Raw genomic sequence first — 27998 nt, forward strand, 5'->3', positions numbered from 1 at the left:
TCAATTTCTTTTATTTCTTTTATTTTCTCCATCATCCCCTTTCTTTTCTCTTTCATCCGAAGCTTGGTCCATGCCTCCATCTCCCTCTACCTCCATACCATGTGCTTCCTCATTTGTCTCTTCCTTGTTGCTTTTAGTGCTCTCTCCATCTCCCTCTTTGGTCACATCCTCGCCAGCCTCATCTTGTCCTTGTTCTTTCAACCTCTCTGCTCCAACCTCCTCTCCCTCTGCCTCTTCTCTCTCCAGTTCAACCTCCCCTCCCACCCCCTCTCCCCTTTCCAGCTCTCTGTCTCCTTCTCCTACCTCTCTCTTTCCACTTTCACCCACTGGCAGTTTATTCTCCAACCCTTCTACCTCTAGCGCCAACATCTCCACCCTGGCCTGCATCTTGCGGTTGCTGGACTCCAGCTCCACCATGAGTCTGGCAAGTTTGGTTCGCAGGGTATCCAAGTTGCTCTCCAGCCTGTCTAGCTTGGTCTCCACTTTCTCCACCTCTCCCCTCTGGCCCTCCGCACACTCCTCCAGCATGCCCATCTTGACTAGGATCTGTCGGCCCTTCTCCTCCAGGTGGCGTTTGGCGGCAGGGAACTCAGACAGCACATCCATCAAGTTCTCCTTGGACAGGCTGAACAGATCTGAGTGCCCGATGCTACGGATGTTGGCAGTGCGACGATTGCCAGATTTGTTGCCTTAAAGAGAACATGTAGAGACTCCTGTAAGCATTAGGCTTCTCTCTTTTGCTCTCTCTTTGTTTGGTGTGCATGTGTTTGTGTCATTGAGAGAAAGAGAAAGACACAAGAGACAGAGAGAGGCAGTATTTTTGTATGCATTCGTGTGTTCAGTTGAGCTACAGTGTTAAATGTTAATTTAATATTCCCAGCCAGAGAAAGCATTGGCCAGCTACATGAAGACATAAATATTGCATTTAACACATGGTAATACTGATGACTGAAATCTTTATTTACCTTTTATGTTGAGGATGCTGATCTCGCCAAAGAAATTCCCCTCACCCAACACAGCATATTGTGTGACCCCATCATCTGCTACAACAGCAAGTTTTCCCTCTTTGATGATGTACATTTCATGGCCCACATCTCCCTTCTTGCAGACATACTCTCCTGGGCTGTATACCTGTGAGACAAGAGGAGTATTTGACCAACAGAGAGCATGTCTAACATTTATTGAGTTACGGAGCCCTGATGACATATTAAAATTCAAAGATCCTCGCACCTACGCTGTTGTCAAAATACATGTTGCAGGTTGACACAGCTGATGGACTACATAGTATAACAATGACCACATGTCAAAAGAGAGTTAACCTTGAATGACAACTGCTCACACAGGTGACCATAGTAATTTTTGCGGACAGGGTAAATCACACATGGATTATCTCACATCCAGTTTACTGAAAGTATTCCTGAAAGCATTCCCACTTCATCAGATAATACACAAAGCAGTGTGGGAAGAAATGAAGAAGGGGCAATGACACAATAGTTATCCACTGCATTCAAAACCATGTCATTCAATGTTCGCCACCCTCACATATTATGAGCCTGACTTAATCCCCTGTGCCTTCAGTGAGCCATTATGACCCCCTGACCTGAGGTGTGAGTTTGAGCACCAGTTCCTCCAGCAGGCTGGTCTCACAGTTCTGGAAGATGGTGACCTTGGACAGCGTGGGAAGATGAACACTGACCGCGATCTCTGTCTGCAATTGGACAGGCAGCTGCTGCAGGATTTCATTCTCTCGTGTGATCTTCTTGTTGATGTACAGGTGCTGGTACCAGTCACTGACACGTTTGCGCAGTTCTTTACTGATGTGATGGTTGCGCAGGTAGGCCTTCACCTGAAATGACAGGAGGAAGAAAAGGAAGAAAAACCTGTTCTTTTCAGTAGTCAAATTCAAAGGATCCAAAGGAAAGTGAAGGTTCATGGGACATATTAAAGCTTAAGAGACTTTTCCCACTATGGATTATGCAGTTCACAATTTTACAAAATGGGGGCCTTATGGCATAGCTGTCTTATGTGTAGTACACTTTTATATTGCCATTTTTGCCTAGGTGTCAATCTAGGCCTACTCACCAGCTCATGGTTGGGGAAAAATACATTATCGCGGTCCCTCAGACTAGTGATGACATTGCCAACATTGCCCACAATTGATGCAAACACCAGCACAGCTATAAGCAGGTCCGCAATCATAAACAGGTACTCTTCCTCTCTGTCTGGGAGGGGTGTGTCACCCACTGTGGTGAAGATCTGGGCAGAGAACCAGAAACAGTAGAAGTACTGACGGCGCATGGAGGCAAACACCGGGATGGTGATGTTGGGGTAGACCCAGCGGTCAGCCCCAAAGCCAATGTAGTTGGACAGGGCAAAGTACAGGCAGGCGTTCCAGTGGATCAACACAAAGATGTAGAGCATGAGCTTGGAAATGCGGAAAGTGTTGGGGTAGGAGGTGCGGGTCTCCATACGGTCCAGGGCCTCGTTGAGCCGTGACGTGCGCAGAAATCGGTTGACCCGCACCAGAGGCGTGTGGATGCCAAAGGAGAAGTAAAGCAGGTCAGTTGGCAGCAGGGAGCCTAGGTCCAATCGGAACTGGGAGGAGTGAAGGTAACGTTTCTTCAGCTGCGCTACATCCCTGATGAGGATGCCTTGCTCCAAGTAACCTGTAGAGGGCAGCACAGGACTTGTCAGAGCCGCAGCAAATTTGCTGCCCTTTGATATCACAAACCCCTTGCCAAAGTTTAACGACAGTGGAAAAACGGTCTGAAGTTTAAAGTGCAATGATTCATGATGAAGATATGATAGAATCAAGGTTTGCTGTTTGGCTTAGAAAATGTTTTTCTATTCTGTTCTATTGGGAAACACTGAATAAACCAATGGCTGAAACAAAATATTTACCGGTGCGAACTCTGACAATCGTGTCAGCCACATACATGAGGTCTGAGAGGTAGTCCAGTGTAAGCCAGACTGCGAGGTAGTTCACTTCAATCGCGTTGAAACATGTCCTAAAAATTCAGTAGGAATAGTATTTTGTGTTATCAGTCAAATGAACACCCTTAATCTCATTGGAACACAGCAATTCTTTGATTTCAAACAATCAATCAAGTTGCATTTTATATAGCGCTTTTCTAGCTGCAACAGCCACTCAAAGTGCTTTACATTTCTGGTCAAATCAGAATTGCTGTTCAAAATGTGTTGACACTGTCTGTGTTAAATGTTGAAACAAACCACCATAACTGCACTTTTAAAAAGGAGTAATAGTATTCAATAAAGTCAATATTACGTTTATTCATTATGGCCTATGCGTGTACCTGCAGATGATAATCACCCAGTTGTAGAAAATGGGAACGATCATGATCTGGAGCCATATGTAATAGGATTGTTCTGACGGATCAACTACCCATTCTTTCCATCTGAGCAGAAAATGGGACGTGAGACAAGGAGAGGCAAAAAAGGATTAAGTCAAGTCAAGTCACTTTTATTTGTATAGCCGATATCATAGTGCATATGTAATCAATCAATCAATCAATCAATCAATCAATCAATCAATCAATCAATCAATCAATCAATCAATCAATCAATCAATCACAAGATATGTGCTTACACTGTAATATAGATTTAATGTGCATCGTTAGTTGTAAAAAAAAGGACAATTTATAGAGACGTTTGATTCTAAATTTGGCTCAGTAAGTTTTAAAAATATTTGTCAACATTTTGTAAAATAGCCCTGTGATTTAATTTAATTGATATGTAAGTTTTTGTAGAGTTTAATACAACGCCCATACCCTAACAAGAAAGTATGTCAGAACAATGTCAGAAATTCCAGTTGAAATTGGAATGCACTTTTCAATGAGTTAATATAAATAATGGGTATTTTCTAAATATTGCACAAAAAAAAAGTCTGTTCAGTACCATCAATCACTCACTTCAGTTTGAGCTTCAATTTCCGAGGATTGTTATCTTTCCCCTCTTCCTTCTTATCTTCGTCCTCCCCATTGACTTTCTGCATCCGATGCCCACCGAACAACCTCTGCCATCGACTGGGCCTGATGATAATGTTACCTTTTTTATCCATTTTTCCCAGATTTATGCTGGGATTTAGACTAACATATCTTTTTTTAAGTGGGAATGATATTTGTTCTTGATCATGTTCTCCCTCCTGTGTCCTAACTCGCTAAGAGTTGTACTTGACTTGGATGTGGATGAGTAACAGCTGTCTGCAATAACCTCGCTGACTTGTACAAGGCTGGATAGCTTGGTTCACATAACAACAAATCGAGTGTACCTGTGCATCACCTAGAGATGCTGGTCTCCATGGAAGAAAAGCACAACAAATGCTCAGTATCCTCTGGAGATTTTTTTTCTTCCCTTGAAAAAAAGGGATGAGCTGTACATTACTGTGATTGCCTGAAATGAAATAAGCAAAACATAAAATAAAAAACAGAACAAAACAAAACAAAGGCCTTGAAGAGATTGTCTTCTTCATAATGGCCATATGATTTATGGCTCTGGCCTACCGAAGAATTTGAAGCCAAGGATCCAAATGTATTCTCTCTTCCTGGCATAGATGGATAATGAAACAATGGGGCGCTGGGCATGGATGCTTAAGAGCTCCCCGCCCCCTCCCCAGTACAAGTATACTCAATTAAAGCCAACAGCACATTAACAAAATATACAGTGGCTTGCAAAAGTATTCATACCACTTGAACTTTACCACATTTTGTCACGTTACGACCACAAACATAAATATATTTTATTGGAATTTTATGTGAAAGACCAACACAAAGTGGCACACAATTGTGAAGTACAAAGAAAATGATACATGATTTAAAAAATTTTTACAAATAAAAAACTGAAAAGTGCGGTGTGCAAAAGTATTTAGCCCTCTTTTCTCTGAGTGCAACCAATTGCCTTCAGAAGTTGCCTTATGATTGCTGAATGATCGAATGTTGACCTAATGACTAAATAGAGTCAACCTGTGTGTAATCTAATCTCAGTACAAATACAGCTGTTCTGTGACGGCCTCAGAGGTTTGTTAAGAGAATATTGGGGAGCAAACAGCATCATGAAGTCCAAGGAACACACCAGACAGGTCAGGGATAAAGTTGTGGAGAAGTTTAAAGCAGGGTTAGGCTATAAAAATATTTCCCAAGCTTTGAACATCTCACGGAGCACTGTTCAATCCATCATCCGGAAATGGAAAGAGTATGGCACAACTGCAAACCTACCAAGACACGGCCGTCCACCTAAAATTACAGGCCGAACAAGGAGAGCACTGATCAGAGATGCAGCCAAGAGGCCCATGGTGACTCTTGACGAACTGCAGAGATCCACAGCTCAGGTGAGGGAATCTGTCCACAGGACAACTATTGGTCGTGCACTGCACAAATCTGGCCTTTATGGAAGAGTGGCAAGAAGAAAGCCATTGTTAAAAGAAAACCATAAGAAGTCCCGTTTGCAGTTTTCCAGAAGCCATGTGGGGGCACAGCAAACATGTGGAAGAAGGTGCTCTGGTCAGATGAGACCAAAATTGAACTTTTTGGCCTAAATGCAAAACGCTATGTGTGGTGGAAAACTAACACTGCACATCACTCTGAACACACCATCCCCACTGTCAAACATGGTGGTGGCAGCATCATGCTCTGGGGGTGCTTCTCTTCAGCAGGGACAGGGAAGATGGTCAGAGTTGATGGGAAGATGGATGGAGCCACAGGGCAATCTTGGAAGAAAACCTGTTGGAGTCTGCAAAAGACTTGAGACTGGGGCAGAGGTTCACCTTCCAGCAGGACAACGACCCTAAACATAAAGCCAGGGCTACAATGGAATGGTTTAAAACAAAACATATTCATGTGTTAGAATGGCCCAGTCAAAGTCCAGACCTAAATCCAATTGAGAATCTGTGGCAAGATCTGAAAACTGCCGTTCACAAACGCTCTCCATCTAATCTGACTGAGCTTGAGCTGTTTTGCAAAGAAGAATGGGCAAAAATTTCAGTCCCTAGATGTGCAAAGCTGGTAGAGACATACCCCAAAAGACTTGCAGCTGTAATTGCGGCAAAAGGCGGTTCCACAAAGTATTGACTCAGGGGGCTGAATACTTTTGCACACCGCACATTTCAGTTTTTTATTTGTAAAAATGTTTTAAAATCATGTATAATTTTCTTTCTACTTCACAATTGTATGCCACTTTGTGTTGGTCTTTCACATAAAATTCCAATAAAATATATTTATGTTTGTGGTCGAAACGTGACAAAATGTAGAAAAGTTCAAGGGGTATGAATACTTTTGCAAGCCACTGTACCTTTCCCAACCACAAATACATAAGATCAGTCAATGCCACTTTTAATGTTGACCAAGGAAACTTATAAAAAAAAACAGTGACAACAAGCTGTTAATATTATTCATTCTTTGAGAAAAGAAAAGTTAATATCAGCCACTTCACACAGTAAAGCTTAGGGGCTCCCTCTACCTTAGAGGCCCCCTGACCCTTTGGGCCCCTGGGTCTGTGCCCGGCAGGCCGTACCGTAACCCATCGATGCTTCTTGGAGCCAGTTTCACTTACAACATGCCACACATGTTGCCGCATCAGCACCCACCCAAATGCAATGGGGCCCCGACCAAACCGAGAATATCCCTAACCTGGAAATGAGATAGGCCACTCAAGAGTGAAATGACATGACTGAATACAATGCAAGTAGCGATTGCATCTGCAGTATTTCCCTCACTGTAAGTTTTTTTTATGGTCTAATGTATGTATTGCCATGGCGCGCAACACAGAAAACTCTCCCGGGAAATACCTGATCAATAAATAAACGCGTGAGGGTGACTGTGTGCAGTCTCTTGGCAGGGCTGTCAATGGGCTGTGTGCTGTGGTAGCGGTTCGTCACAGCGTCCCTTGCGTGTGGGTGTGTGACAGTGGAATTCGAGTAAGATGGCTGCTGGAAGGAGATAGTGATTGTGAAATCTGAAATATCCATCCACAGGCTGCGTGGCACGTCAAACGAAGAAGTAGTTATTTCCCTTGCCTCTCAAGCGGACATTTTTCTAGTAAGACGACTTGTCTCGGGGCAACTTGTCCAATTACCACCCGCCTACTGCGCTGCCTTGGATTTGACCAGCGGCTAAGCGTTAGCTGGCTGTTAGCGCGGCTAGCCACAAGCTAGCTGGTAGCTGGGGGGAATCACTGCCTCGTAGCAGCCGAAGCTATCGCAGATATCCTGCAGATATCCGAGGTGAGTACTTCGTGACGGACCGGCGAAGACGGCCGCATGGGAACTTGGTGTTCAAGCGTCTCGGCGTCTTGACTAGTCACGTCAGGAGTATGAGGGAAACAGTCCGCGGTTATGAGCTGCTGCTAGTTAGCTATTTTAGCAACAACAAGCTTTGTAAACCCGCGCACCGTGGATATGTTGTGTTGATCGTTTTCTGTAGTCGGTGTAGATAACGTGCAAGTGTGTATGCTGAAGAGTTCAGTCCCAAATCCAGCACAACCCTGCCTTTCGGTTTGCAAGTGAACCAGGTTCCAGCAAGGTCACCGAAACCATAACATCAAGTGATGTATTCGCAAGCAAGCTAGCGTTAGGTTAGCTTTATCGGGTATTTCTTATACCACTAAATACTGAATGGATGGGATACCCGACCTTAAAACAAAACATCAACTCCCACCGTGACACGATTAGGTACCTTTTATGTTTGAGTGAAATATCTCTTATCATGTCAAACATGTAAAGGTTAGGGAATGTCTTGACACCTGTCTCTCTCCTTGTGAGTTGTGGCAGATGACTGCACCAAAGCTTTGACCAGCCCATCAAAGCTGGCGGACCCATTCCACCTTAAACTGATCCAGTCCTGCACCGTCTTTCTGAGTACACCTTTTTGAATTACACATGAACAGTTGAGGAATTCTCTTGATAAAAGACCTGTACCAGAATTGTTCATTTCCATCTATATAGTCGTTTAAATCTAATTCTGGGTTGTAGGGGACTGGAGTCTATCCCAGCAGGCATCAGTCAGAAGGAAGGGAGACGCCTTGCACCGATCACGAGTTTATCAAAACACGCACACACAGTCACGTCTATGGTGTTGTGTAGATACTCTTTCACCTAGTCTTTGTAATGTGGGAGCAAATGCAAACAAACAAAAGCAAACATGCAAACACCACCCTGATGGGCTGGAATCGAACCCAAGACCCTCTTGATGTTGGGTGAGTGTTAACCACTAAACCACCATGCAGCCTGGTTGGGTAATTTGAGGTGTAGAGGTAGATAGATTACTTTCCAAACCTCAAATAAATTACTGTGACCATAATCATCCATAGGAGAAAATGGAATTGGCATTTCACTACAGTACTTCATTCAATACTCATGCTGGGTATTTTTCATTGATATGATAATGCAGACTTGAATTCATTCAACACCCCTCTACTGACCAAACACTATTCATTTAGTATTTTGCCCAAGGGAAACTATACAGGTCTTGCATGAGTGAAATGAACCTTTTCACTCCACCTCGCTGCAATTCACTGGACAGAATGGAGTCACTGAAATCTAAAAGCTGACAGACAGTACAGGCCATCCTAACTAGAGCATATCAATGCTTTTTTCTAAGGCAGCTCCAATGATCGAGGGTCATGCACTGCCAAGAGGTCCCATGTAGTTCACTGGCAGACTTGCAGTAGAATAGATGCTGCAGTCTTAGACTGTAACAGTCAAGAGTTTTGGGACTGAGCATTTGCTAACCCCTGACATACTATTTTTATCTTACTCGAGGCTTACCTCCTGCATTGTAATCTGCTGAACTTTGCGTTTATTTTACTGGCATTTATGACCACAAAGAATGTGACCTGAAAATGAAAGGTATTTTGAATGTCACAAGTTGATCAGTTTTATTTTCAGAACTGTGCCCCATACACAGGGCACAGCATAGTGGCGCAGTGGTTAGCGCGGTCGCCTCACAGCAAGAAGGTCCTGGGTTCGAGCCCTGGGGTAGTCCAACCTTGGGGGGTCATCCCAGGTTATCCTCTGTGTGGAGTTTTGCATGTTCTCCCCGTGTCTGTGTGGGTTTCCTCCGGGTGCTCCGCTTTCCTCCCACGGTTCGAAGACATGTAGGTCAGGTGACTCGGCCATGCTAAATTGTCCCTAGGTGTGAATGTGTGTGTGTGTCGGCTCTGTGATGGCCTGGCGGCCTGTCCAGGGTGTCTCCTCGTCTGCCGCCCAATGACTGCTGGGGTATGCTCCAGCATCCCGCGACCCTAAATTGGATAAGTGGTTTGGATAATGGAATGGATGGATGCCCCATACATATTTGGAATTAAAAGATTAAGCCTGAAATGCTGAGACTCCTTTTCTGTCAAACTGTTGTTTGTCGAGCAACAACAGAAGAAGGCTGTATTTGCAGGGAGATCGTTGTCTGTGTGTACCTGGACCATAGTCTGTTGAAGGCCTAGTGGACTATTTTGCTAAATTTACCATAAAAATGTTTTACTTCTACATTCTACTTGAGACTTTGAGTCTGTGTTGGTCAGTTGGAAATAGATTGATCCAGTGCCATAATTTTGTTGCAGATGAATTTCTGCTCATGGGTGAACAATGATTCACATGGTATTGTTTAAGAAAATCATTGAATTTTTATTTTGTGGGGGAAAAACATTTTATTGCAGTTTGTTAGAGCCTAAGCAGGTAAGGTCAAGGTGCACTTGTGGTTAAGAGATAGATTAAGGAAAGCTGTCAAAATACGACCTTAGGTATGTCAAACTGTAACCCTGTCATTTCAAAGAAATGATGGCATCCTTTCTTGCCTAGCCTCACATCAAGCATAAAAGCAGGTCCGTATTTGGCTTCTCTTAAAGGATAGGTTCACTTGTTTTGAACCCAGACCTCATCAAAACACTGCAGGCATAATTTAGAATCAAAGAAACTAAAACTTTGCTCAGAGCTTCAGGACTGAGAGATCTACCATGGTCTTTGAAAGCATAAATGATTGTTGAAGGCATAAATTATTGCATACATGATCAGTTCTGAAACAGTCTGTGAAGTTTTCGTCTCTGATTCTAAATGATGCATGGCAATGTTTAATGAGGTCTAGGTTAAAAAAAAAAGTGAGCCCATCCTTTACGGTGTGTGCTCCTTTGTCTTCTCTTAACTGAGATGCAGGCGAGGTAATTCTGCCAGGTCCTCTGCTGCTACCTTGAACGTCCTTGTTGCTATTGCTTAATTTTCCACCTCCTTACAAATAAAAGCAGGTCACATGATGGCTATACCATCAGAATGCTCAATGTGTTTGTCTTCACTTCCATAAAATGGACAGTAAAGCAAGAATGAGGAGGAGTGTATCTTAGCACTTCTCTAAATAATCCTGGAACCATGCCTGCAATGCCTGTGGCCCGGTGGTTTCTGTGGTTTCATGCGGCCCAAACAACGGTGTTCTTTGTACAAGCGTGGCTCTATTTAATTCAAAGCAGCACTTAGTTTACTTTTGGATCTGACCACTTGGTGTATTTTTGTAAAAATGTTGGTTTGAAAGTGGGGCTGGGCAATAATTCAATATTATAATTCATTGTCTTTCAGGGGTATTGTATCAGTATGAAATTCAGAGATTGTCATACTGTGATACTCAATTTTGTTGACAAAATGTATGACAATGAGAGTCTGTTTTCTCACAAAATTTCAGGGAGTATTATTTGTAAACTAAATTTTGGTTTGATATTATAGTTTGCTATAGAAATAAACTTGCCTTGCCTTGCCTTACCAAAAAGTTCATTGTGTGGAACCATAGTTGAATTCTTAACATGGTAATTTTCTGCGTATAAGCAGATATCCTGATGTATGTCAATATAGTGTAAAATTTCACATTATCATGATAATATTTTCTGCATTGCCCAGCACTATGTGAAAGTGACATGTGAAAGTGACATGGGTTGTTTTTTTACAAGCAGTGGGTTGTAGGGATCTATTCCTCTTTCTCACTGCTGAGATTGACTCTGAGACCCACACTGTGATTACTGGATGAACATAAATAATTGCTTTCCATAAGAGAGATCTTTAATACTTTAATATGGAAAAGACAGATGTATTGAGTTGTTGATCCAATTTTGGAAATGGTTCTTGGCTTTGGAGTTTGTTTGCTGGAGATTTGTATTTGTTGTCTGTGATACTGATCCTTAGATCTACCCACCATGTCATACCAGTACAGCCCTGTCAGATTGGGAAATCTTCATGAAGTACTTTGAAATTAATACACATGTTCACCAAACACCACATTTTTTTCATTTTAAAAATATTTTTCTGGTGCTTTGATTTTCATGTTAATATGCATTTTAAATGTGTAAAGGATTTTAATCACAGTCACTTGAGTTAATCAACATGCTTTATATTCTTTATTTAAGCATAGAACATATATCTTGTAGTATTTTATATTTTCAACGAATATTGTTGACCACTTTGCACCCCTCTTTTTTGGGGTTATTGGTAAATACAATTTTTGATCGAATTTAACACAGGAATATTCAATGCCTTTTGTTAAAATCAAACAAGTCATACACCAGATAGAATAGAAATAGTATGTCAATTCCTAAAAGATGACTGTTTTATGGCCATGTGCATTATGTAGAGTGTTTTAAAGTCATTGTTCAGAGCTGCCGGTAGTTATTTTGAACTGTGCTTGTGCAGGTGCTCATCCATGGCCTGGTTTTTCACTGTTTGTGCTTTTCTTGATCCATGTACAGATACAGGGCAAACTGGAGCAGGCCATTATGCAGTGGCTTCAGAAAGTATTCAGAACCCTTGACTTTTTGCACACTTGATTGTGATGTAGAATTAATTTTAAATGGATAAAATTGCCATTTTTCCCCATAAGTCTATACTAATTATATTGACTTAATATTATAGTAAGTGGTTATTGACAAAGTGAAAACATGTTTTTAGATTTTATTTTTTTTGCCAATCTACTAAAAATCAAAAACCCGAAATCTCTCAGTTATAAAAGTATTCAGACCTTTAATTCACTGCTTTGTAGAAGCCCCTTTGCAAGCAATTACAGCTTCGAGTCTTCTTGGGTAAGTCTGCAAGCTTTGCACACCCGGATTTGGGCAGTTTATTTAGATTAGATTAGATTGTTTTATCCCATTCTTCCTGGCAGATGTGCTCAAGCTCCATCAGATTAGATGGGAAGCATCTGTGAACTGCCATCTTCAGGTCTCTCCCCAGATGTTCTATGGGGTTTAAGTCTGTTCTTTGGCTGGGTTACACAAGGACAGTCAGAGACTTGTCTCGAAGCCATTTCAGCGTTGTATGCTTCGGGTTGTACACTTCGGGTCATTGTCATGCTGAAAGGTGAACCATCACTGCAGTCTGAGGTCACATGCACTCTGGAGCAGGTTTTCTTCAAGGACCTCTCTGTATCTGGCTACATTCATCCTTCCCTCAATTCTGACCTGTCTCCCTGTCCTTGATGCTGAGAAGCAACTCCATAGCATGACACTGCCACCACCATGCGTCACCACAGGGATGGTATTAGCCAGGTGATGAGTAGTGCCTGGTGTTCGCCAGATATAGTGCTTGGAGTTCTACCCAAAGAGTTCAATTTTGGTCTCATCAGACCAGAGAATCTTTTTCCTCATGCTCTGAGTTTTTTAAATGTCGTTTGGCAAACTCCAAGCGGGCTGTCATGCCTTTCACTCGAGTGGCTTCCATCTAGCCTACTACTACTACTTTCGGCTGCTCCCGTTAAGGGTCACCACAGCTGATCATCCGTTTCCATTTCTTCCTGTCCTCTGCCTCTTCCTCTGTCACACCAGCCACCTGCATGTCCTCTCATCTAATCCATAAGTCTCCTCTTTGGCCTTCTTCTTTTCCTCTTCCCTGGCAGCTCCATATTCAGTTATACATATTAACATAGTTCAAAAAACACTGTTTTGGTGAGGATTTAGGCCTAAATAATGGTTTTCTCAAGATTTATCACAACCAGCAGGGAGTCAAGCTGTTATTCTCCCTCCACGGTCCACATTATAAACCAAGCTTTTCATATTTTCCTGATATGTACGACATGTTCAGGCAAACACATAGACCAACAGAATCTACCGCTACTACTACTACTACTACTACTACTCTCAGCTGCGCCCATTTGGAGTCGCCACAGTGGATCATCCATTTCCATCTCTTCCTGTCCTCTGCATCTTCCTCTGTCATGCCAGCCACCTAAATGTCCTCTCTCACCGCATCCATAAACCTCATCTTTGGCTTTCCTCTTTACCTCTTGCCTGGCAGCTCCATCTTCAGCTTCCTTCTCCCAATATACCCAGCATCTCTCCTCTGCACATGTCCACACCATCTCAATCTTGCCTCTCTTGCTTTGTCTCCAAACCGTCCAACCTGAGCGGTCCCTCTAATATACTCATTCCTAATCCTGTTCTTCATCATTCCCAATGAAAATCTTAACATTATAAACTCTGCCACCACCAGTTCCGCCTCCCGCCTTTTCGTCGGTGCCACCATACAACATAGCTGGGCTCACTACCAGCTTGTAAACCTTCCCTTTAACTCTTGCTGGTACCCTTCTGTTGCAAATCACTCCTGACAATCTTCTCCATCCACTCCACCCTGCCTGCACTCTCTTCTTCACCTCTCTTCTGCACTCCCCGTTTATTTGAACAGTTGACCCCAAGTATTTAAACTCATCCACCTTTGTCGCCTCTACTCCTTGACTCCTTACCATTCCTCTGTCCTCCTTCTCATTCAGGCACATGTATTCCATCTTGCTCCCACAGACGTTCATTCCTCTTATCTCCAGTGCATACCTCCACCCGATCAGGTTGTCCTCTACCTGCTCCTTACTCTCAGATCACAATCGTCGTCTGTGAACATCATAGTCCATGGAGACTTCTGCCTGATCTCGTCCATCAACCTGTATATCAACACTGAAAACAAGAAAGGGCTCAGAGCCGATCCTTGATGTAATCCCACCTCTAACTTGAACCCATTCATCATTCCTACCGCGCACCTCACCGCTGTCAGACTGCCCTCATACATATCCTGCACCACTCTTACATACTTCTCTGCCACTCTGGACTTGCTCCTACAATACCACATCTCTTCTCTCGGCACCCTGTCATATGCTTTCTCTACATCCACAAAGACACAGTGTAACACCTTCTTTACTTCTCAATCAACATTCTCAAAGCAAACATCGCATCTGTAGTGCTGTTTCGTGGCATGAAACCATACTGCTCTCGCTAATCATCACCTCTCCTCTTAACCTAACTTCCATTAATCTTCTCCATATCTTCATGCTGTGGTTGATCAACTTTATACATCTGTAGTTACTACAGCTCTGCACATCATCCTTATTCTTGAAAATCGGTACCAGTATGATTCTTTACCACTCTTTGGGCATCGTGCCACATTCCAAGATTGTGTTAAACAGTCTAGTTAAAAACTCCACTGCCATCTCTCCTAGATATCTCATTGCCTCCATAGATATGTCATCTGGACCAACTGCCTTTCCATTCTTCCTCTTCATAGCTGCCTTCACTTCCTCCTTGCTAATCCACAGCACTTCTTGATTCACTATCCTTCCATCATCCAACCTTTTCTCTCTCTCTTATTTTCATTCATCAGCCCCTCAAAGTACTCCTTGCACCTTCTCAACAAACTCTCCTCATTTGTCAGCACATTTCCATTTCTATCCTTAATCAACCTAACCTGCTGTATATCCCTCCTAGCTTGGTCTGTCTGTCAAGCCAATCGGTACAAGTCCTTTTCTCCTTCCTTAGGGTCTAACCTCTCATACAACTCGCCGTACTTCTTTGCCTTTGCCGCCTCTCTCTTCATTTACGCCGCATCTCCTTTACTCTTGTCTACTTTCTTCATCTCTCTATCCCACTTTTTCTTTACCAACCTCTTCGTCTGTATAATTTCCTGTACTTCGTCATTCCACCACCAAGTCTCCTTGTCTTCTTTCCTCTGTCCAGATGACACACCAAATACCTTCATAGAGGTCTCCCTCACTATTTCTGCAGTAGTTGCCCAGCCATCTAAAAACTCTTCACTACCACTCAGTGCCTTGTTTTAACTCCTCCCTGACCTTCACACAACAGTCTTCCTTCTTCAACTTCCACATTTGATCCTTGGCTCTACTTTCACTCTCTTCCTCTTCTTTGTCTCCAAAGTTATCCTACAGACCACCATCCGATACTGTCTAGCTACGTTCTCCCCTGTCACCACCTTGCAGTCTCCAATCTCTCTCAGATCGTGGCTCCTGCATAAGATATAGTCCACCTTTGTGCACCTTCCTTCACTTTTATACGTCACCCTGTGTTCCTCCCTCTTCTTGAAATATGTATTCACCACAGCCATTTCCATCCTTTTTGCAAAATCCACCACCATCTGTCCTTAAACATTCCTTTCCTTGACACCATACCTACCCATCACCACCTCATTACCTCTGTTCCCTTCACCAACATGCCCGTTGAAGTCTACTCCAATCACCATTCTCTCCTCCTTGGGTACACTCTCCACCACTTTATCCAACTCACTCCAGAATGCTTCTTTCACTTCCATCTCACACCCAACTTGCAAGGCATATGCGCTGATAGCATTCACCATCACACCTTCGATTTCCAGCTTCATACTCATCACTCTCTCCGACACTCTGTTCACCTCCAACATACTCTTGACATACTTTTCCTTCAGAATTACCCCTACGCTATTTCTCCTCCCATCCGCACCATGGTAGAAGAGTATGAACCCACCTCTGATGCTCCTGGCTTTACTCCCCTTCCACCTGGTCTCTTGCACACACAGTATATCTAGAATACATTTATTAAGCTTAAAAATTACTGAATGCATGATTAAGTATTTCCACAACAATTTCCCTGAAGCCTTACAATAACATGCTGTTCAGATGTCACGTCCTAATTTCCTTTCCGACCCAGCTTCCAAGATTCCATCCACAAAATTTTCACAACCCAACAACCCTGTAGCTGTCTACATGACCTGTGCAGTGTAAACTACCACAGAGCTTAAAGCCAAATTCTCTTGTTACCTCCCTAGGTTGTGGCTGACGTCCAGCCAAAGGTGAAAGGCTCTCAGGCTAAGTTGTTCCCTCCTGGCCACTTTTACTTGCAAGCCTTTGGAACAGTGGGGGCCAAGTGCCAGGGCTCTCTCTGCTCATGGACCAGAGCCAGCATTGCTATTTAGCCTCGATGCTCACAAGCCACTGATCAGGTAAGAAGGTGTTATTTATAGACCTGCTCACTCCCTCAGTCTCTCTTTTTGTTCGTCTAGTTGATAGACAGGTGGATGCGAATCAACTTAAATCACCACGCTGATTTGAGGCGTGACGAAAACCTGCTTTCTGGCCTCAGATCTTGTCGCGGGCCAATACAGGGATGGTGTTGCTGTGCTTTGTCCACTGAAGTAATTGGATTTCACCTGAGTATATCAGTGAAATCAGAGTATCCTGGTAAATCTCTGAATTTCTAGTCTCCCCTCTCAACTACTGCTAAAACAAGGATTTAGACTTAGAGCGAGGCTGCTATTATATTCTTTAGATCCCAACTTTGGAGCAGCCTCTCAGTGGATTTGAGGAGACCTAAATCATGTTCACTAAAAAACTTGGACTTTTTTACTTTTGATTATAATTAGTGACATTTTAGTTGGTACTGTTTATATGGTACTATTTTTTTTCCTTGATTCAATCAATTGTTTTAATATTGATTTAAATTAAATTTATTTATTTTATTTTATGTATTTTCATGTACTTTTATTTTCTATGTACTTTTAACTAATTATGTAAATCACATTGCGTTGGATTTTTTTTGTACAAAATACAAATAGCTTAAGTGTAATTTTCAGATTGAAATGGCACACTGCTGTTGTGAGGGATAGATCTATCATGAAGGCTGAAACGTGGTAGTTAAAAGGACCATCCCTAGCATACATCACTGCCATATGAGATACATGGATATATGCCAGTGATTATATTACATTATTACTTAAACAGTATTGTTTGCTGTTTTATTTTATTTGAATGTTCATTGCTCCTTTTGTCTGAAAGTGAAACTATATTCTGAATCGCAACCTGAAGTCAGCTTGGATGGATTCCAGCCCCCTCCTTATCCAGGCTTTCAGCTCTGAGGCCAGTCATGAGTGAGAGATCGACCCAAGATGGGTGCTTGTGCATTCCGCTAATCTGGTCTAATTTTCTTCAAGAAAAGTTTTCTGTGATCTGCTAGAACACCAAGCAATAGCAGCGCCATAGAATATTAGCAAGGTCACTTTGCATCATTGGAAGTGAATAACCCAGCACTACATTTGCCTCTAGTCACTGTGATGACTCACTGGCTCAGCAATAGTGCCAAAATGTGATATTTGGCTATACAAGTCTGGCATGTTGCACAAGAAGAATTGTAACTTAAGTCCCCCCTAAGCTCCCACGCTATGAATCTCCAGTAGTCCCTGTGCTCAGCTCTCCCTTGCCTTGTATTCTGAGTAAAGGGTCAACAGAGCCATCCGGAAATGGAAAGAAATGTGACGCTTTAGTCACAGTGTGTGTCCAAAGGTCATTGTCACTTTAAGGAAGGTAATGACTACTGGCATGTTTTTTTTATCATTGGTTTAGACTGGGTAACACAATGTGTGTGTGTGTGTGTGTGTGTGTGTGTGTGTGTTTTTTGTTGTTGTTTTTTTTTGGGGGGTATGTGGTGCAGATTAGCTCATATAGTTGATTTTGGCCTGGATTGTAGAAGGACTGCTACCTGGGGGCATGACTGTCTTTGACAAAAGGATTTTAGACCTTTAAGGTGAGTGGAACTCTGAAACTATAGTAGTGTTGTGTTACTGTGTCACACAATCCATTTATCTCATCCTCATTTTCTTAAACACGCCTTAGGCTCATAAAGTTCCATTAATCATTAGTGAGCGTTTACAGGAGAATGCCAAAGTTTGAAGTGTCAGTGAAGTCAGGCGCTCATGGTGTTATTCATCTGTAGAAAAATCTGATGTGTCATTCTTGATGTTTAAAATACCTTGTGAGCTTCAACATGGATAATGTCATTGATGTGTTGTCGTCTTGCCCCATCGTTAACAACTTTAGAGGAATTTTTCTGATTGTTTAAGTTGGCTATCTCGCTTACTGATGTTAAACTTCTCAAAATCCCAAATAGTCCTTACCTAATGAGTCCATGTCTGCACTGAGGGGATGGGCTAACTGTCATGTATAAATACATGGAAAGTTGTGCATATGTGGAACCAGCCTGTGTCAGCCAGAAGAAACCGAGAAAGAAAAAGAGGCAGAGAGGGAAAGTGTGTGTGTGTGTGTGTTGGAATGATGACTCACCCTCCAAGCCTCTAAACACACACACACACACACACACACACACACACACACACACAGACACAGGCAGACACGCAACACACAAAGACCCATTCACCTCCTCCCCTTGCACACACACACACACACACACACACACACACACAAAGGCCCAGGATACAATTATTAACTGGGCACTCGACATGAAGGGAAGCAGTTTTTTCCATGAAATGAGGTGAAGAGGAGGTCCAAGTTTGTTTTAGATACCTTTAAGTGTCTGTATTTCTTCAGTTGGGGTGGGGCAATTTGTGAACAGGGTACCCCACCCAGTGGAATGATGTCAGAAAAAAAAAGAAAAAGAAAAAAGAACCAATCTGAGGCTATCTGAAGAGCAGCTCGAGGATGTTTTGGGTTGAAGGAAGGGTGGAGCAGAAGGGATTTTCAGTTTGTTCTGTCATTCTGGGATTGTTGTTGCGCTCCACCAACTTTAAGCAAGGGGAAAAAAATCCTCATGTCCCGCCAAGCCTAAATCATGATGTTAAACTGCTTGGCATGTGAAAGTGGAACTGTGGTGTGGTTAGGTCTTTTGTTTTAGAAACGTGCAGGTCTCTCTTGCCGTTCATGTTCTTTAACTCTTTTCCAGACTACGTGAACCATCCACTTTGATGTGTGTGTGTCTGTTGTCTGTTTGTTATTTTAATAAGACTTCTCCACGAGTTTGAATATTCTTTTTTTATTTAGATATACCATTCTTAATGAGATTTAAAGTGGTATGTTTGCTTCTGGTGTTTTCCCTAAGCTTTTTGAGAGTCTCTATTATTATCTTAAGCAAAAAGGACCTGGCCGACATCACCACCTAAGCCTCTCCAAAAGCCTGAGAATTCTGAACTTGTAGCATAATCATGATGAAATCTGAGTCATGTTCTCTCCTCAAAGAAACAATGGGGAGTTATCTCATACAGTTTTGTTGCTGGACTTACCGCCTAGGCTGCTGTCAGATCCATTCATATTTGTGGAAAAAATGGTAATATAGGTTGGTATGGTTTTCTGAATGGTTTTCAGTGAGTTATTCACTGTTGCTTTTTCCTGTATCTCCTGTAGTCCAATCTCCCTCATCATTTTATTTAGGGGCCTCCTTCAGAGGATTCGATGTATTTCTCTCATTCATTGTTATTCCGTCTCTTCCCATGGTCTCCTTGGAATAGGCTCCAGCATCCCCGCGACCCTGAGAGCAGGATAAGCGGTTAAGACAATGGATGGCTGGATGGACAAGTCACATAATGAAAATTTTAACACAATTAACCCCCTCCCCCAACCCCCTCCCGACATTCCCATATCCTCAAGGAGAAATACAGATTAAAGAAATAATGAAATCACATACAGCTAAATCAAAGGCAAAAAAAAAAAGTTCAAGGAAAATAAATAATCAGCATGGTTCACCTATACACAAAAAATCTCTCGGTTTACAATCTATACTAATTGGGCCATTCCTGACTTGAGTCAAGAGGCATCCCAGTCTGTTATACTGGTTAAAGTGTCAAAGTAAGTCAGAAAAGGCATCCAGACTTTCTTGAACTTGTCCCTGTTACCCCTTAAGGTACATTTTATCTATTTCAACTTAAGATGAAACATAATGTCCCTGATCCATCTCACATGGGATGGGGGTCTTGAGCTCTTCCAATTTAAGAGTATTAGGTGCCGAGCTAGTAATGTAGTAAAGGCCTCCAATTTATACATATTAGATGGCCAGTCACAGTGTTCCGGTCTCACACCAAGTATGGCAATTAAAGGATGCGATCAATAGTTGTACTGAAAATTTTGATTAAGGATTTAAATATTGCTGACCAAAATATATGTAGATCAGGGCATGCCCAGAATATATGCAGCAAGGTAGCTGATGCATGTTTACATCTGTCACAAGTGGGGTTGATGCTGGGGTAGATTTTGGCCAATTTAGCTTTGGTAAGGTGGACACGGTGAACAATCTTAAACTGAATAAGCCCAAGTCTACTGCATGAAGAGGAAGAGTGTACCTGATCCAAAACTGCATCCCACAGAACACTAGGGAGAGAAGTACCAAGATCCTGCTCCCAGAGATTTCTAAGAGTAGCCATTGGCTGAGGAATTATTGTGGCTAGTTTATTATAGAGCCTTGTGATGGTGCCCTTGAGACTCGCCTCTCTGGCTAAAAGTGTATCTATTGATGTTGTCAGAGGTATCTCAGGGAAAGGATGGAAACCCTTCTGAACAAAATGCCTAATCTGTAAATAGTGGTAGAAGTGTGAGTGGGGTAGGTTAAAATTTTCTACCAATTGATTGAATAAAGCAAATATCCCATCAAAGTATAACTCCTTTATAAATCGAATTCCATTCCCATGCTATGCTCAAAAAGCCATATCTAACTTGTCATTAAGGAGGCTTTTTACAGACCAGATTTCCTAACTTGAGTCCATATTCTGATTGTATGAGCTGTAACCGGATTTTTGTGTGGCGTGCCAATTACCATTGGTAGTGGGGAAGTGACTAAGGAATGAATCGGAAGATCATGTGATTCTATCTTCACCCACTCAGGTGTGTGCTCAAGCGAGCTGCTTTGAACATGCATGGCAACCTTCTGGATATTACTAGCCCAATAGTAGTAAAGAAGAGTGAGCATAGCCATCCCTCTCAGTGCTTTGGGATGTTGTAGGAAGTCCTTACGTATCTGGGGCTGTCTGCCATCCCAGATAAAGTTAGAGAACATCCTGTCAAGAAAGCTAAACTGTTTTTTTCGAAATGGATATAGGAATGTTCTGAAAAAGATACAGGAAGTTCGGGACAATATTAATTTTAAGCAAGCTAATGCACCCAGCCATTGATAATAGTAATGTGTGCCAGTGCTTCATATTTTGTTTGAATTTGTCAGTTAAAGGGGAGAAGTTTTGTTTGTGTAAAAGCTGATAGGCGCGAGGAACCGTAATCCCCAAATAATTGAAATTTGAGGTCAATAGCCTGAAGGGGAACATGGAGGCAGGGATACCAAGGACCATAGGGTTCAATGGGAAAACTTCGCTTTTTTGCACTTTCAACTTGCATCTGGAGAGATTCACAAATTGTTCCAGTTTAGATAGGATAGAGGGATGAGATAGTGTAGGGTTTCTGATATATAAGAGAAGGTCATCAGCGTACAATGACACCTTTTCTACCCTACCACCTCGGATTATCCCTTCAAAGGAGCCACACTGTTGTAAGGAAGCTGGAAGTGGCTCGATCACTAAATCAAAAAGCAACGGGGAGAGTGGACCACCCTGTCTTGTTCCCCTATGTAGAGGGAATTATCTTGATTGTACCTTATTAGTTCGAACCGGTGCTAAGGGGTCGTTATAGAATTATTTTTTATAAATGTATTTCTAGTTTTTCCCCTTATCCCACCCGGTTAACCCATTGGCATATGGCTGGAACTCTTGTCGAATAACTCCCCTGGCTCACGTTTCCACAGGAAGGAGATAGTCGTAACACCAGCTTCCTTCAAACTCGTGTCGGCTGCTCTCGCTATTTTACATCCTGAAGCCTCGCTTGGATTGCATTACCTTCAAGCTACGAAGGAGACGTGGGGAGAATGCTTTCGGTTGCTTGGCTGCAGGTGCCTGGATGGGCCAGAGGGGTCGCTGGAGAACGATGAGTCCCCGAACACTACACCGATCTACACCCAGTATCCCTCGGGTAAGGGTAGCCTAATGAGTGCCTTACCCCGTGGACGCTCTGGCCGTGACCGGTTACCGGTTACGGCGAGTCTGGGATACGAACCTCCCAGCCGCATGATGAGCAGATTGCAAGAACGGCTGTTTCTTCCGCTCAGGTTATATAATAATTTAACCCAAGAAATAAAGATGGGTCCAAAACCGAATTTTGAAAGTGCATTTGGAAACTCCATTTCCACCCGATCAAAAGCCGCCTTCGCGTCTAAGGCAACTACAACTTCAGGTGAAGCAGATTTCGACTGGGTGTAGTATATTTTATCAAAAAGCCTACGAGTATTATTGAAGGAGTGCCTGCCCTGAATAAATCCTGACTGATTGGGTGAAATAAGGGCTGGGAGAACCCCTTCAAGGCGCTTGGCTAAAATTTCGCAAGAATTTTAAAATCTGCATTAAGGAGACTGATTAGATGATAGGATGCACAGCACAGAGGATCTTTATCTTTTTTGGGGATGAGACATATTAAGGCTTGCCTCAGTGTTTGTGGTAGCTGACCATCTGAGAGGGATGGATTATACATTTTCAGGAGTATTGGGGAGAGTTCATTTGAGAACTTAAAAAATTCTACTGGGAACCCATCTGGCCCAGGTGTTTTCCCTGACTGCATTCACTTGATGGCTCCCCAAACCTCTTTCATCATCAAACATGCTATTAAGGTGGGACTTCTCTGTATCACTAAGTGTAGGTCAGTTCAGTTCTTGAAAAAAGGAATCTGCCTCATCAGGACCGTTATTACACTCGGATGTGTATAAGTTTACCATAATACTCAGCAAATGTATCATTAATTTGTATATGGTCTGTAACCGTGGAACCTGAAGTGGTCTGTATTTGTGTAATTTGACGCAACATGTACGCTTGGCATGCCTGGTGAGCCAAGAGTCTGCCCGTTTTGTCCTAAATTCGTAGGTAGTGTATTTAGCCCTTGAAAGAAGATGTTCAGCCTTAGCTGTTGAAGCTAAGTAAAATTCTGTCTGAAGACGCATCCTCTTTTGGTAAAGTTCTGGGGTAGGTGAAGTGCATATTGTGCATCCAATTGGGCTATGTTATCACTGAGGTCCTTTAGTTTGGAAATATTTTCTTTTTTATTATGTGAGGCGAAATTAATAATTTGACCACACAGGTAGGCTTTCAGAGTTTCCCAGAGAGTTCTGTGGGTGCTGGTGTAGCATTTGTTTCAATAAAAAACTTAATCTGGGTGCTCAAGTACCTAACAAATATAGAGTCTTAAGAGTAGAAGAAAGTCCAGGTGCCATGCTCTGCATGGTGTGGCGTGGGTTGTTCAGGTAAAGAAAATTCAAAAGAAAGGGGGGCATGATCAGAAATGACAATACTATGATACTTAATGTGGTCAGTGACGGGTATAAGCCGAGTGTCAAGAAGAAAATAATCAATTTGGGAATAGCTGTGGTGAACCAGCTAGAAAAAAAAAATTCTCATCTGGTTGGGAAAATAAATCTCCAGGGTTCAAATAACCCATATTGTTCAATGCAGTTATTCATTACTTTGGCTGTCTTGGACAGTGGTAGAGGTCTGGTGGTGGAGCGATCTAACATGGGATTGAGGACACAAAGCTTCCACCAATAATTAAAAAATGGTTGTCCGCATTGGGTAGAGCTGAAAAAAATATATAATAAAAACATTGTTGTCCCAGTTAGGTGCATATATGTTTGCTAGGATTATGGGTTTGTTTAAAAGTTTGCCAGAAACTATCACATATTTACCATTCGGGTCAGCTACAACTTTTTCAATTTCAAATGAAATATCTTTGTGTATAATTATAGCAGTTTCCCTGGCCCTTGAATTAAATTTCGAATGAAAAACCTTCCTTACCCAGCTTTTTTGGATTTTGTTGACATAAGTGTTATGAAAGTGTATTTCTTGAAGAAATTATATAGACCCCTTATCGCATGACATAAAAGCTGTATTGTAAACAAGATTCATGCAGAACATGTGGTGAAACATGGCCGAGAAACAACGTGCATACCTATGAAACTCACAGATGAAAGCGTATAAAGTCAAATTATGACCTCAAAGATCACGACACAAGAAAGCTGATGGAATCATTGTCAAACTTGAGGAAGGCTAGGCATTAACAACTCAAACTTTGGTTTGGCAGTTGCTCTACTAGGACAGTATCACATTTAGAGCTGTTACTTACATGGATGTTCAATCACAATACTTATTTGTGTAAGAAACGGATACATACCAGATATGAAACGTTTTCCGCAAATCTTTGCATTTGATATTTGCTCTTCTGACCATGTCTTCCAGGCCGCCCGATGGATCACATGAATCCATGCCTGTCTTCTTAATTTTTCGATTGGAGTTTTCGCTTTCGGCATGCAATAAATGTGCAGATGCTTGTTTTTATCATCTTCACGATTTGTACAACAGACAGCGCAACAGCTGTGAGGCATTTCGTTTTGTTTTAAATCAATTTCTCTGTAATGATCTCTTCAAAATGAACATAGTAACATTTACAAACACAAGACTTATGGCCCCTTTTTGCCTCACAATCGGCGCACGCACATTTGGTGCATGTAAACAAAGGGAACACGTCTGTTTGAAGCTTAGTTGGGGGGGGGGTTGACTTTTTCTCATTCATATCCACAGCAAGTCACCTTTTTAAGTTGATTTGCCCCTGTATTTGCTGGCACCAGCATACTTTTCCGGTTATGGAAAGCTTTTGTTTTTGCCATCGTCTGTCAATGTTTAGATGCCATTTCTGTCCCTTTGGTTGGCTTCATGCTGTAGAAAAGGACGAAGGTTAATTTCTCAGTACCTCTCACCTAGATTTGATTTCTAAAGCAAATCACTAACGTGAGGTATAAACTTTAGCTGGACATTTCAGGCATTACTAAATACTTAACGTATTGTACCTGTTGGTGAAAAAGGTTCTTCAGGGCGTCCGGGTAGCATAGCAGTCTGTTCCGTTGCCCACCAACACAGGAATTGTTGGATCGAATCCCTGTGTTACCACCAGCTTGGTTGGGCGTCCTATAGACACAATTGGCCGTATCTGCGGGTGGGAAGCCGGATGTGGGTATGTGTCCTGGTCACTGCACTGGTGCCTCCTCCGGTCGGTCAAGGCGCCTGTTTTGGGGGAGGGGAAACTGGGGGTAATAGTATGATCTTCCCATGCTCTACATCCCCCTGGCGAAAGTCCTCACTGTCAGGTGAAAAGAAGTGGCTGGTGACTCCACGTGTATCGGAGGAGACATGTGGTAGTAGGCAGCCCTCTCCGGATTGGCAGAGGGGGTGGAGCAGCAACCGGGACAGCTCGGAAGAGTGGGGTAATTGGCCAGATACAATTGGGGATAAAAAGGGGGGGGGTTTGCGCTTCGTGTTGTGTTTCGCATGGCAACAGGGTTGACAGCTCTCTCTAACTTCAGGGACAAAATAAAGCTTTTAGGAAAAATGGAAATGTATACAGGGATAGACTGATATCACCCTTTCACTGCTGATACCATTTCTGAGTACTTTTAAGTATCAGCCGATGCTGAGTATTGATCCCATTCATTACTTTGGCTGAACAGGGCAGACTTAGAGTATTAGTTTGGGGTCAGTGGGCAAAAATAATTGAGATAGAATCAGTTTTTTTCATCATTAAGGAAATACAGGTTTCAGCATGCCAAAAATGCAGTATCAAGCCATTTGTACTCCATTTGTATCAGTATTGGTGTATCCCTAATATATATATATATATATATATATATATATATATATATATATATATATATATATATATATATATATATATATATATATATATATATATATATATCAATACAGATGCAGGAAAAAAACGTTTTAATACATAGCAGTACAAGCCTGTTTTGTTATATACACTACCGTTCAAAAGTTTGGGATCACATTGAAATGTCCATATTTTTGAAGGAAAAGCACTGTACTGTTCAATGAAGATAACTTTAAACTAGTCTTAACTTTAAAGAAATACACTCTATACATTGCTAATGTGGTAAATGACTATTCTAGCTGCAAATGTCTGGTTTTTGGTGCAATATCTACATAGGTGTATAGAGGCCCATTTCAAGCAACTATCACTCCAGTGTTCTAATGGTACAATGTGTTTGCTCATTGGCTCAGAAGGCTAATTGATGATTAGAAAACCCTTGTGCAATCATGTTCACACATCTGAAAACAGTTTAGCTCGTTACAGAAGCTACAAAACTGACCTTCCTTTGAGCAGATTGAGTTTCTGGAGCATCACATTTGTGGGGTCAATTAAACGCTCAAAATGGCCAGAAAAAGAGAACTTTCATCTGAAACTCGACAGTCTATTCTTGTTCTTAGAAATGAAGGCTATTCCATGCGAGAAATTGCTAAGAAATTGAAGATTTCCTACACCGGTGTGTACTACTCCCTTCAGAGGACAGCACAAACAGGCTCTAACCAGAGTAGAAAAAGAAGTGGGAGGCCGCGTTGCACAACTGAGCAAGAAGATAAGTACATTAGAGTCTCTAGTTTGAGAAACAGACGCCTCACAGGTCCCCAACTGGCATCTTCATTAAATAGTACCCGCAAAACACCAGTGTCAACATCTACAGTGAAGAGGCGGCTGCGGGATTCTGGGCTTCAGGGCAGAGTGGCAAAGAAAAAGCCATATCTGAGACTGACCAATAAAAGAAAAAGATTAAGATGGGCAAAAGAACACAGACATTGGACAGAGGAAGACTGGAAAAAAGTGTTGTGGACGGATGAATCCAAGTTTGAGGTGTTTGGATCACAAAGAAGAACGTTTGTGAGACGCAGAACAAATGAAAAGATGCTGGAAGAATGCCTGACGCCATCTGTTAAGCATGGTGGAGGTAATGTGATGGTCTGGGGTTGCTTTGGTGCTGGTAAGGTGGGAGATTTGTACAGGGTAAAAGGGATTCTGAATAAGGAAGGCTATCACTCCATTTTGCAACGCCATGCCATACCCAGTGGACAGCGCTTGATTGGAGCCAATTTCATCCTACAACAGGACAATGACCCTAAACACACCTCCAAATTGTGCAAGAACTATTTAGAGCAGAAGCAGGCAGCTGGTATTCTATCGGTAATGGAGTGGCCAGCGCAGTCACCAGATCTGAACCCCATTGAGCTGTTGTGGGAGCAGCTTGACCGTATGGTACGCAAGAAGTGCCCATCCAACCAATCCAACTTGTGGGAGCTGCTTCTGGAAGCGTGGGGTGCAATTTCTCCAGATTACCTCAACAAATTAACAGCTAGAATGCCAAAGGTCTGCAATGCTGTAATTGCTGCAAATGGAGGATTCTTTGACGAAAGCAAAGTTTGATGTAAAAAAAATCTTATTTCAAATACAAATCATTATTTCTAACCTTGTCAATGTCTTGACTCTATTTTCTATTCATTTCACAACATATGGTGGTGAATAAGTGTGACTTTTCATGGAAAACACAAAATTGTTTGGGTGATCCCAAACTTTTGAACGGTAGTGTATATATATACATACACACACATATATATATATACATACATACATACATACATACATATATATAAATATCCATTCCTCTGGATTAGATAAATACTGACTGTGGCACACTACAAGTACAGTAGTTGAGCAAAGCCCTTGTTTTAGTATGGTTTGGGTTTTTCACTTTTAGACGGCAATGTAAACATTAAACTGTGCCATGTTCTCCTTTCCCACAGCTTCGGGTGGCTCCCCTTGCTGGCTATGGAGTGGTGTCGACTTCAAACTGGATGACAGGGTCTCCACGGAGAGCTGACACGCATCCTGCGTGGACGCACAACTTCTAAGACAGCAGTCGGCCTCAGCCGGAGTGACACTGACTCGCAGCGACAGCTCACTCGCTGGCCAGCCGACCGCATTGCAATCCCACTCCTCCTTTTCCTCCTTGCCCATCTGAATCCTTTAACCTGCATTTTTTATTTGTTTTTTTTTACTTCTGGTCCCCTACCCTCC

At 42.3% G+C, this 27998-nt stretch overlaps 1 protein-coding gene and 1 long non-coding RNA gene across 2 annotated transcripts; one reads left to right on the forward strand and one right to left on the reverse strand.

Moving 5' to 3' along the window:
* On the reverse strand, window positions 1–3373 carry cnga4 (cyclic nucleotide gated channel subunit alpha 4). Its single transcript, XM_056288907.1, has 6 exons — window positions 3315–3373; window positions 2902–3008; window positions 2083–2666; window positions 1601–1846; window positions 966–1131; window positions 1–689 (listed from the first exon to the last, which is right to left on the reverse strand). Exons 1-6 carry the CDS (start codon window positions 3356–3358, stop codon window positions 1–3), a joined length of 1836 nt encoding a protein of 611 aa, XP_056144882.1. The 5' UTR covers window positions 3359–3373.
* A 3709-nt stretch (window positions 3374–7082) lies between these two features.
* LOC130121291 (uncharacterized) lies at window positions 7083–27998 on the forward strand. The gene is made up of 4 exons (XR_008811033.1): window positions 7083–7234; window positions 16049–16222; window positions 17707–17799; window positions 27725–27998. It is a non-coding gene; the product is annotated as an uncharacterized LOC130121291 (long non-coding RNA).

This window comes from Lampris incognitus, chromosome 11, assembly GCF_029633865.1.
Source record: "Lampris incognitus isolate fLamInc1 chromosome 11, fLamInc1.hap2, whole genome shotgun sequence".
Taxonomy (NCBI): domain Eukaryota; kingdom Metazoa; phylum Chordata; class Actinopteri; order Lampriformes; family Lampridae; genus Lampris; species Lampris incognitus.